General features: G+C 55.1%; 1 protein-coding gene across 1 annotated transcript in view; it reads left to right on the forward strand.

The window, feature by feature from the left end:
* Positions 1-3423: 3423 nt before the first annotated feature.
* Positions 3424-12144, forward strand: part of LOC118537380 (heparan sulfate glucosamine 3-O-sulfotransferase 3B1) — a 39265-nt gene continuing 30544 nt past the window's right edge. The window contains exon 1 of the mRNA XM_036094738.2: positions 3424-4415. Within this exon, the coding sequence (XP_035950631.1) occupies positions 3862-4415 (554 nt within the window). The 5' untranslated portion in view covers positions 3424-3861. The remainder of the gene's footprint in view (positions 4416-12144) is intronic.

Here is a 12144-nt window from a genome sequence, read left to right on the forward strand (position 1 = left end):
GGGCGGGCATTGGAGGCGCGGCCGCCACTGGAGGAGGAGGAAAGGAGCTTGCAGCTGCGAAGCCCCGGGAGGCCGCCTTGCTGCGGTGCGGGGGTGGGGGAGGGGAGGATCGGGGGGCACGGGGAAGCCGGGGAGGGGAGGAAGGTCCGGGTTCCGGTGCCGGCCCCGCAGGGAGCAGCTGCGGGCGCCTCCCTTCCCGAGGCCAGAAGCAGAGAAACTTCAGGCGGAAAGCACCGCGGCGATCTGTTGGCTCAAGTCCTCCCTCTTTTACCGATGGGGAATTTTAGGGCCCGGGAATGACCCGTCTGGGTCACCTGGCGGGCCGTTGGCAGCAGGACCCGGGGGAAAAAGGACAAGGGGCTGACCCCCTGAGGCGGCCTTGTCCTTTTGGGGCCAGGTTAGAACCCTCGGAGGCCCCAGGTGAGCCCCCCATTAGGTAATCCCAAACAAACCAACCAAAATAAAACATGAACCTTGCCAGGGTGCTCAAATTGAACTCGCTCCTTTCCAGGTTTTCCGAATGCAAACATTTTGAATAATTTGACCAAAGGCAATCCTTTCTCCAGTTGTGGGTGGCGGCGATTTGCTGCCGGCCTGGCTCGTGCGTGGGCGCCCCCTCCCTCGCCCCCCGCCCGGCACTGCTAATCAATGTTTAAGGACAGGAGCTGAAACTGGGTTCACGGTCAGCTTCGCCACTAGCTCAGAGCAGGGGTGAGACTCGGGTTCCGCATCTGCAGAATGCGAGCGTGGGAGAGCCGGCGTTGGCCCAGGGCAGAGCCTGTAACCGTAGGCAGGCATGGGGGTTTCGGGGCGCATTCCGAGCCCAGTGGACCGACCAGCCAAGTGGACGGAAGGGCCAAGACGTCGGGTCACAGCCCAGGCGCTGCTCAGGCCGCAGAAGACCCGCCGACCTCGCGCGGCTGGGAGCGCCGAAAACTCCCCCATTGTTCTAGTGGGGACTGAACGCGCGCCGGGTGGACGCGGGCGGCCACTTGGCTCTGGGGTGCTCAGCTCTGCGGAACACTCCGGGCAATTTCCGATGCCCACTCCCTCTCCTTTCAGCGCCGGAAAAAGAGCCCTAAATATATCCGGCGGCTTGGATTTGTAATCCTCGACTTTCCTTTTACACTGGGCTTCTCTAGCCGCCAGGACAGAGACCGTTTTTATTAGGAGTATCAGAATCCTTTAAAAAAGAAAAAAAAAAAAAAAAAAAAAACCTACACACAAAACAGTAAGATTCACACCCATCCAGGCCCGAAGTTTGCCACACAGGGAGCTACAATTCGCCCGAACACACAAATCATAAACCACTACCACCTTCTCCCCCCAAATCTTCAAAAGTCAGCAAATCCATAGCCCCCTCAATAATAATAATTTGTTAAAGACACACTCTTTGGAGACACCATTTCCTTCCTCCATTTCTAAAATAAAGGGTGGGCCAATGCTCAGAAACGCATTCTCGTGTTTTCTAAGTTTAAATAAGTTAATAATTAGCTAATGAAATTTAAAATTAAGGGCGAATAAGTCACTTCTGCAGAACAAATACAACATCCTAGGGACAGGGGTAAAGAAAAGCTGGGAAGAAATCCCCCCTGCGAACAGAAAAGAGGCAGGAGAATCCTCTACCTAGATTATTTCCCCCTCAGCAGTTTTGTAGGAAACTGTCTTGGGCGCAAGGTAGTTGCAAAGAGGTGGCGCGGGGCACAGCCGGGACGCGTCGGTCCCACGGTGGCCTCGGGGTTATCTGAACCCTCTCGGGTCATCGCTGTCTTTCCGGTACATTTTCGAACCGGAGGCTGGCTTTTTCAGTGTGCTCCGGACAGAGGGGAACCCGCCCCGGGGTAGGGCTGCGGGGACTCGGGACACTTGGAGGCATTTACTGAGGGAGCGAAGGCTAGTGTCGGACGAGGGCTCAGGTCGGTTCCACCGCGCAGGCTTGCGCCGGCAGTGAACTGCGGCGTGGGCGGCGGCTCTCGGTGAGTCACCCCAGGGGGCGACACTCAGCCCCGGGGGCCCCGCTGGGGTCGGAATCGGAAGGAACGTTCTGTCCCGGAAAGGCGCGAAGCCGAGCGTTGGAGGCCGGCTGGCCCCGCCGGAGCGGGGTTGCAGGCGCGGAAAACTTTCTGGACGCTACCGGGATGAACGTGAGCATCCCGAGCTGCCCAACTGCAAACGTGCGAACGCCGGGGCAAGAGTGCGGCGGCGTGAGGCACCGGGCGAGGGGTTCCGCCGCGAGGGTTTACAGCTCCACCGAAGCTTGGCTCCCCCGCCCCGAGGGTCCCTTTGCAGGAAACTGGGGAGAGCAACTAACATTGGATTTTGTCTTAAATAAGTGCAACTCAGTGATCGATTTGCTCCAAGTTGACTTTGACTTAAAAAGAAAAACATCGGTGGGAAAGAAACAACACCTGATCGTGTAACAGGTCAGCAAACCGAACTGTCTCCTAAATGAAGGCGAATTTGGAATGTTGGCTTTAATATGGATTCAGGGAAAGGGGAAGAGAGAACATTGTCTTGAACCTGACGTCCCCAACAAACTCATATCCGGACAAAACTTTCTACACGTGACTTTCACACTCCCTTTTCGACCACGGGAAACTTCCTACCAGACTGTCTCTCACAGTTAATTTCTTCCTTCGCTCCCCCGACCTTTCCCGGCGGTTTGGGAAGGTAGGGAAGATTTTTCCCCGAAGACAGTTTACACCAATCTCAGTTAACCCACGGCCCGAAAGAGATCACCCCCTGGCAAAGAACAAGAAGGGAAAACTTTTTTTTAAAAAGTTGACAGCCATTTACAAGCTTTCCACTTAAACTTCCTAGACCGGTGCCTGTCCCGGAAGCCCCCCCACTCCACCCCGGTTCCGAGTCCCCGGCGTGGGATGGTCGGGTCTGGGGGCTGCAGGCATCTCTGGCCTGACTCGCGCTCCTCCAACCCCCTTCCTTCCTACTGCACAACACACACACACACACACACACACACACACACACACACCACGAGCCCGCCAGCGAAACATCTGGATCTGGACTCGAGTCCCGACACAAGGGCAACTACACGCCAAGGCTGGCTCCTGGGGAGCGAGTGCGGAGATGCGCGCGGGAGCGGGAGCGCACCCCAGCACCACTTGGCGGGGTCGGGCCTCTCCCAACGCTCCGTCAATCCAGCATCCTTCCGACCATCTGCTCCTGTCACCAGCCCCTGGCTCCGCCCCCCCGGGTCCGCCCCGTATCCCGCAGCCAATAGCAACCTCCGACCTCTCTCCACCGCCCCAAACCCTTTCCACACCCCCACGTTCCGGGAGCCGGTTGGCTGCTGAACGCTCGGCGAAGCGCCTGTAGTCGCAGGGCGCTCCGGGTTTCTGGTAGGTGGAGCGACCCGTCACTCCGGAAGGCTGGGCCCGCCCACCCCACCTCGGTCTCGGGCTCTCTTCCTGCGCACTTCTTCGCAGCCTCCGCGGGGAAGTGCCGGGGCAGCTCCCTGGGCTCAGTTGGCAGGACTGCGAGAAGGCAGCCCCGGCGAGCGGCCGTGCGCACCGTCTGGAGTGAGCAGGGAGCGGGAGTGCGTTGTTCTCTTGCCCGAGCAGGAGCAGCTCCTGGGCCAGCAGTTGCCGCCACCCCGACTTTCGTTCCAGTTGAGGCTCCTCCCGGGCAACATGTCAAAAGCCGCCACCGCTACAGCTGCCGCCGCCACCTGGGGAAGAGCAGCAGCGGCGGCGGCGGCGGCGGCGGCTGCGGGCGCGCGGGGGCAATAAGCCGAAAGACCCGGGCGTCCCGCGGGCCAGGGAACCCTCTCCGCGCTCACAGCTCCGGCGGGCCCCGCGCCATGTGCTGAGCCATGTCCCTCGCCGCGCCCCCGGGCTGCGCATGGGGCAGCGCCTGAGCGGCGGCCGATCCTGCCTCGATGTCCCCGGCCGGCTCCTGCCGCAGCCGCCGCCGTCCCCGCCACCGGTGAGGAGGAAGCTCGCGCTGCTCTTCGCCATGCTCTGCATCTGGCTCTACATGTTCCTGTACTCGTGCGCCGGCTCGTGCGCCGCCGCGCCGGGGCTGCTGCTGCTGGGCTCGGGGTCCCGCGCCGCCCACGCCCCGCCAGCCCTGGCTCCGGGTCCCGATGGGACTGCCCCCAGGCTGCCGTTCCAGGCGGCGCCAGCCACCCCGCTGGCTGCGGGCAAGGAGCCGGCCGAGGGCGCCGCGAGCCAGGAGGAGCAGAGTCCCGAGACGCCGGACTCCCCCAGCTCCATCTCCAGCTTCTTCAGTGGGTCCGGGAGCAAGCAGCTGCCGCAGGCCATCATCATCGGCGTGAAGAAGGGCGGCACGCGGGCTCTGCTGGAGTTCCTGCGCGTGCACCCCGACGTGCGCGCCGTGGGCGCCGAGCCCCACTTCTTCGACCGCAGCTACGACAAGGGCCTCGCCTGGTACCGGTGAGTTTCCCTACCGGGGTCAGGGCCAAGGGCCGGGGCGGCAGCCGCGATCAGGAGCGGCAGAAGAGGGAGACGTGGCATGTGCTGGGGAAGTGACAGGGGTACAGCCCCCGACCACCGGGGGCGGGGAGGGGTTAGAGGAATAACCCGCGGCGCCCAGAATCCCGCCCCAGCGTGGTACGGGGTGCGCGGGGCTCCGCTCTCTCCACAACGCGTAGAAACTTCTCGAGGAGCTCTGGAGGCTCCGTGGCCCGCGGTGCCCCTAGAATTAAAGAAGGGGACTAGCGATTGGGGTGGCGCCCAGGGAAGCGCGCAGCCCTCTGTGGCCGTTTCGCAAACGAATCGATCCAGTGTTGCTCGTAGTTTAATTTTTCCTTTCGGAGCCCGGGACGTTCTGCGCCCAGCCGGTCACGGTCTCCACCCTAGACCAACTTCTGGAGCAGCTTCTGCTCCCCAGATGGGGATGGGGATGGGGGTGGGAGAGACGGCGTCTGTGAACTTTTTTCCAACAGTCCTACTCCTTGCTGGAACCCGAAGAGGGTCAGACCCGCTTGGCTGGCGGGCAGCTTGGGCTCGGGAGGGTGAGCTGGGCGGGTGGCCCGGCGCCTCCGCCTGGCAGACCGGCAGACGGGCCGACGGGCGGGCGGCGCGGAGCGTGGAGCGGTGCTGGTCCCTGTCGGGCAAAGGCGCGCACTGCAGCGGGCGGGAGCGGCGCGCGGCTTTGAAGGCTCCCGGGCGCCTCGGGCTCAGCTCGCTGGTTTCCGCCTCCTGGGCCCGGGTGCCGGGAGAGCGCGGGCAGGGACCCGGTCTACGCCGGCCCTGTACACGTCGGGGCGCCAGGAATGTAAAGGGTTCGTTGATTGACAAATGTGCGCTGCCTCGAGATCTGGGCTTCCGGAAACTCGGTTTTCGGGTCGGGCTCCAAAGGGGCAGCGCCCGCAGGGTCATAATCACGACCCCTGCCCAACGCTTTCCAAAGCTATCGGTCTTTGGGGTGAGCTTCTGGGTTGACCGAGCTTCCGGTGAGGCGCGGGTGGGCAGGGGGTCCAGATTCCGGCCTTCGGAAACTTCGTCGGCACCCAGGGGCTCCAGCCACCGGCCCCCACCCGTTCTCTTCTGGTCATCAACCCCCAACCCTCACAAGTATGACTCCATCGAGTCCCCGGCAGGCACCTTCCAGGCCCGAGATGCTCGGGACTTCGGAAAACAAAAGGGGAAGTCGAACCGAACCCCGTCCCCTGCTCCCATCCCCCCTTCTCGGCCCCGGGAGAGAGAAAAGGGGGGCTGAGCCAGCGGATTAAAAATCGCTCTCTTCCCAGCCTCGCCCTCCTCCTCCCTTTTGTCCTTAATGTTTTTCTTATTGTCAGGAGTTGCCCAAGTCTCGAGGTTTAGCCAGCCGTGACAGTCACGGTTCCCACCGTTCGCGGGCCGTGGACGCCGGCTGTTAAGGATGGGGGCTCCGGAGTCCCGACGTCTGGATTCGCGTCCCGGCTCTGGCGGCTCGCTGGTGGCGCCGAGCCTCAGTGCTCCCATCGGTGCAGTGGGGATCCTGTGGTTCCCACCGGGCGCGGAGGAGTGCGCCGGTGCGCTCGGGTGCCCGGCTGGCACGTGGGGGCACATGGGGGCCTCTCCGATTGTTACCAGGGGGCCACCGAGTGCATTGTTGTTACTCCTCCTCCTCCTCCTGGGGGCCCGGGCTATAACGAGCGCCCTTCCAGGGGGAACCCACCAGGGGCCGGAGGCAGCCCGGGATTTTCGCAGATCAAACTACGGGCTGGGTTGGGAGGAACTGGCAGGAAAAGCGCTGAATCCGTCAAGTCAGGCGGTCGTAGAAGCACCTGGGGCAGGCTATGGAAATCCCCACAGAAAGATTCACGAAGGCTCTTAGGCGGCCGCGCTCCACCTGCCACGTTCCTTTCGATTGACTCAAAACTGCTGAATAAAGGACGAAGCCGCACTGAAAGCCTCGCGGCGCGCCTGCCGCGGGGAGCGCAGCCGGGGAGCCTCGGGCGGGACCGGGCGCCCGCGGGCCGCGCTGCGAGCGGCTGCGCCGGGCCCCTGCACTGCGGGGAGGCGGGAGGTTCGTCGTCTTCCCTAGCGGTCCCCCTAAACGGAGGGGCCGGACCGACGGGGCCAGGAGCCCCAGGGCCGGCGGCGCTCACCCCGCGAGTGAGCGGGGTGGCGGGAAGGGCAAACTAGAGACCCCGCAGCTCGCCCCACACGCCGCGATCCGGGGCTGCACCAGCGGCGCCCGGCGGGACCGCAGGCTTGGTGGATGTTTTTCAGCAAAGGAAGAAAAAAAATCTTCCAAAATGCCATCTGCTTACTTAATTTTTTAATTGATTTAGAATATTCTGGATGTCTGGACAACGTGTGGACTCAATTATTTTGAAGGCAGCCGCTTTAACTTTAAACAGACCCCACCGGGAGGAGACGCCTGTCCCAGAACGCTTTTCCTAAAATCTGGTGCCTGGGGAGCACCGCTCGCCCTGGCTGGAGCTCTCTGGGCTCAGCCCAAGCCTAGCTGCTCGCGGGGAGGTGCGTGCTCCTTTGTAGCTCCCGCTGCGTCCACACGGTCAGGCCGCAGACTGGAGCCGAGTATAAATAATTACTAACCGGAGAGCGTTGCAGTTCGGAAACGTGGTTAAAACAAGTCCTCGGAACCAGAACAGAGGAGGGGGGGGAGACATTCTGGAGCCATTAAGAAACTACGGGCACGGGTGGTTGAATCCGACAGGCAGGCTGGCAGTCTGCAGGAGAACGAGGGCTTGGCTGAGTCTGTGCAAGTCAATGGGTTTAATCCGCAGATACACAGTCTTGCTAGTGGCCTAACCAGTAAACCCAGGGCCTGGGCACATTTGCATGAAGTCTTAGAATTGGATCGCAGCTCTTTCCACTTTGCGTCGTGAGACACGATCGGCCCGAAAGGGAGGGGATCGTGGTGGGATCGCAGCCTCCCAGGGTGGCGACACGGAGCTGACCTTGCCACTCGTCGGAAATCAGGCGCTTTTCGGCTGCCTTACTTGCTACAAAAATCGAAAGTGCTAGTAGGTGTGCTTCATCTGCCCGGGACCCGAGTTTGTTTTAGTCTGGGATTAAGACTCTTGTGGTTTGTTTTTTGTTTTTTTTTCCCCCAGTTCATTATCCAGCTCGCTTTTTCTCTCTCTGATCAGGCCTCCCAAACTTAACAGGTGTTTAAAGGACCCCACGGAGTGGCTCATCAGGACTTCTGGTGAATCTGGCCCTTACCTTCTGTGTCATGGTTGTGAAGGTGTTTGAGAAATAGGGGGGCAGTGGTTCAGGAGACCCTCACGTATGCCAAGCCTGGAGAAAGCACCCACCCCCTACATTTAGGCTCTGACTATGGGTCTAACCTTTGAATTTAAAAAGAAATACGTACTTTCTTTAATCAGTTTCTCTTCTTGATTTGGCTCAAGTGTGGTAGTTTCATGAATTTTAATGACCCCAGTTTGGGGATTAAGTTAGGCAAATACTGTGTGATTCTTGGTTTTTTGTATAGAGAAATACGCCTTAGACAGGACAGTGGCAGAACTCCTTCCCCCACCTTGGCTCTTCTTTCCATTTTTGGTTGTACAAAATAAGCTGACACTTCAATGCTGTGGCCACATTAAAAAAAAAAGTATAGTGTGTGGGTGGTTTAATAATGTTGATAGCTAACACTTACTGAATGTTTTCCCTGTGTGCCAGGCACTGTTTCAAGTTTTACAGGATTAGCAAATTTAATCCTCATTACAATCCTGTGAAGTAGGTACTTTTACAGGCGAAGAAACACAGGCACAGAGAGGTTAAGCAACCGGCCCAAGGTCTCACAGCCAGAAAGTGGCAAAGGCTGATACAGCCACCCAGGCAGTCCTGATCCAGAGGTCACCCTGTGCTGTGCCACCTCGCTTAAAGTGACCCAAGCATGATGTTGGTCACATATGATGAGTTCAAAACTGGGTTTGCTTTGGAAGAGTTTGCGTTTCTCTGCTGCATAGGACGGTCAGAGTCCATGGAGTCATTAAAATGACAAAAATATCACTCAAATATACAGGCGGAGAAAATATAGGGAGTGTCCCTAGTGAGAGCAGGTTTATTCTTTTCCATTTGCCTTTTTTAAGGCTGGGAGGTGTTTGGGAGGACATAGGGTTAAAGAAGATGTTACAGAACTTCTTGGAATGAATTTATTCATTAAAAAAAAAAAAATACATTGCCCAAATCCACACTGAAAACTTGTACTCATTAACCAGAAGACAGCTACAACTAACACTTTGAGCAGATTTCTTCAGAAGTAGATTCTAAAACCCAGTCACTTCAGAAATCTCTCTCTTGAAAGCCATTAGCTGAAAGTAGCAACTTTTCCTGCATTTTCAATTTAACAAATGCTGAGAAAACTAATTTCTCCCCTATTTTCCTCGACTGGTTCTGTGAAAACCTGGTGGCAAGGACTGCTTCTGTCTTCACCGAGGGAAATTTAAGATCCGATCTGATTGGAGATAATCCTTTTTGAAGTAATTTGCACTTTCTCAGTCCTGGAGTTTAAACCAAATATGCAACTCACTTCAAGCTGCTGGGTGAAGATCAAAAAATCTACATTTATATGCAACAATTTGAAATACAAACCATCATGTTACAAAGCTGTCAAGATTTATTAGCAAGACAGTGTAGCATGTGTTGAACTCTGGTTTTAATTAGGCACCTAAATTAGACCATAAAATGGTTGATTAATCTTTTACAAGTTGAGGGGAAAATATAACATAAATTAACCTAATCATAAGTGTTTTCCCAGATGCTCTGAGTTAATAAAATAGTCAATATCTAATAGCAACCTATTTGTTTTAGATAAATAAAAGGCTTAAATGTATGAATTAAATTACCCTTAGCTTCCGAGTGATACGGCATTCATGAACAGGTCTCTAAAAAATTAGCCTATGTCTTAAAAAATATTTATTGACATAAGATACTATAATTAGGAATTAAATGTTAACTAAACTAGTTTTTGCCTTTTTAAAGGAGCCATGGGTATTAAAAACTTAAAATTTAACACAGACTAATACTTATAAAGACATTTTCCCAGCTAAAGTTGTATTGTTTGTGATTTTTTAAGTGATCTGTCACAGCTGTTTTTCTAGTTTGGTGTTTTGTTTTTGTTTGAAGAAAAACTTTGAGATCTAGAAAAATCAATATGTCACAAAACCTCATTCCAAATAATGTATGTTGGTTTACATTTTTGTTAAAACATGTTGTAGGAGATAAGGTTTTCTGACTACAGAAGTTGACCCTTTTAATCGCAAAAATTATTTAGAATTAAAAGCGCACCAGGAATTTAAAAAAACAACATAACCCACCAGCCAGCTAGTGTTATGAATCAGGAAAGTGGCATTTATTTCGAGCTTCAGAACTGAAGTACGTGACCAAGATTGCTTGCTCTCTATATCAGTAGTTTCTCAATACTTTATGTCCTTACTCTATGAACATGGAAATGAAGTTGATTGACAGAAACACAAAATGTCTACTCCAAAGGCAGAGCATAAGGAGCATTTCTTTTGCTGTGAATAGAGTTAGTTTCCAAATAGGGCGCTACCTCTCTCATTTAACAGTGGGTGATTTCAGACAGTAAGGGAAATTTCAGTCCTAGGCTGTTGGGATAGTCAGGAATCCCAGCAAAATGAATTCCCCAAGTATGTGGCATATTTTCAAGGGTAATGAATACAATATGCTGCCTACCTCAAATGAAAACATTTACCATGACCGAAAAGAAATGAGATACTGCTATCTTTGAAAGCTACTTGTAAGTAGAGCATGAAGCTTTTTCTAATATTTAAAACATTACCTTGCTAGAAATCTCCTATTGCTCTCAAACTCTACCAAAATAAAACTAACACCAAATAAAACTGATGTTAGCGCATATCGATATTTTCTTTTCCTGAATTTAGACTTGGGGAAAAGTTGAATGTGAGGAGCAATGACCAGCCTGATAACATGATAATAATTTTAATTATTGCAACCAAGAGGCTATGTGTTAAGATACTGCTAATGCTAATAAAATCCCCCATTAATTTTCTTTGCACGTAGGTAAGAGTTAATTTCCTTTGTATCGATATGTTAAATTCTTTAGGTATTTTTGTGACTTGAAATATTAAAAATAGCTTAAGTTACTGAGTCATTCAAAAACTTTACCTCATTGCATCATGGGTGAAACGTGTAAATAGCAACGCTGTGCTACACAGAGTTTGTTCGCCTCGCAGAGAGAGCTGCTTTTACAAACTGTGACTGTGGATCTGGTTAGGGACTACCAGAGGGGAATTTGTTTCCTCCTCGCATTATAAAACTATGTATGAAAAACTAAGAACAAAAAAGTATGTATGTACATACGTATATTCACTGTGACTTTAAGTTGATAACATTTATTTGTTAGGGAACAGATAAGCTCTTGGGATAAAATCCTTTTCTTCTCAATATAGCAAATGTGTTAAAAATAAGACTCTGCTTTAACATCAAGTCGGTTGTATTTCAGCCCAGGGTAGACTGTTGCCAAGGGATCAGTACTTTTAAACACTTTTGACTAGAGTGTGAATGATTCCATGTGCGTTCATCAAGCAACCTGGGGGCTTGGGGGCGTAGGATTCAGAATCCCCGTCCGCCTTCCTCCTGCCCTTCCCCCAAGCTCCGTCCCACGCTTCTCAACGTGGTTACACTTGCTCAGAAGCCCATACAATGCTGAAAGATTGTTCTGGGCAGTGTGAAGCTTGGGGCAACAAATGGGAGAATGGGAAAAAAAAAAGGGGGGGGAAGACAAGTGAGAAGCAGCAGATTTCCAACGCACACTCTTGACTGAATGGCTGAGGGGCAGGAGGAAGGGTCTGGTGACAGAAGCGTCCAACATGTCCCCACACATGTGGGGACACGTGTCCGTGCCCTTCGGGGACACAGAGGAGCGCTCGCCTGGACCTGGCGCCCGGGAAGGTGGCCGAGCGCGCGGCCACGGGCAGAGAAAATGGCTCCGCGGCTGGGATCAGTCAGCACGGTGCCTGGGTCGCGCGGGATCACCTCCTCGGGTCCCCGACCGCTGAGCCCCGGAGCCAGATGGCGGAGCTCCTCGGGGCGGGGCCGACGGCCGGCTGCAGCCACGTGACCAGCCCGAGCGCCGCGCTCGGGCCTCACCTGTTGGGTCCGGCCTGGCCGAGCGGCCCGCGCCCGCCGGGGGAGGGGGCGGTGACGGCGTGCCCCGGCCCCGCGCTGATTGGTCCGAGGGGTTTCCAGGAGGCCAGTGGCGTTCCGCCTGCGCGACGGCCCCGCCCAGAAGGGGCTGGCGGAGCCGGGGCGGGCAGGCTTTCCCCGCTGCCCGGCAACCCTCGGGTGGAGTTAGGCTGGGTCCTGAGCTGAGCGGCCCCGGCCGATGTGTTTGCTCCCTCCGGTCTTTTCCCCCCCTCTCTCTGAACCCTCCTGCACAATTTTCCCCTGCCTTCTGGAGGGGAGGTGTGTCTCCTCGAAATGTTTGCCTCCGTCGGGTAGAGCTGGGGGGCAGAGGCGGCCTCGCCCTCCCTGAATCCCTGGCTTGTTGGGGCGCGGGCTGGAATGAATGAATTCTTAGAAGCGGGCGAGGAAACCGTCTTTTAAGGGGCCGGGGGGGGGGGGGGAGAGATGGCTCGCGAGGAAGTGAGTCAGTGGAGTCAGTTTTCAGCCAACACGTGTTTTCTCTTTCTTCCCCGCTCCTCACCATTTTCTC

The sequence above is a fragment of the Halichoerus grypus genome, chromosome 2 (assembly GCF_964656455.1).
Source record: "Halichoerus grypus chromosome 2, mHalGry1.hap1.1, whole genome shotgun sequence".
Taxonomy (NCBI): Eukaryota; Metazoa; Chordata; class Mammalia; order Carnivora; family Phocidae; genus Halichoerus; species Halichoerus grypus.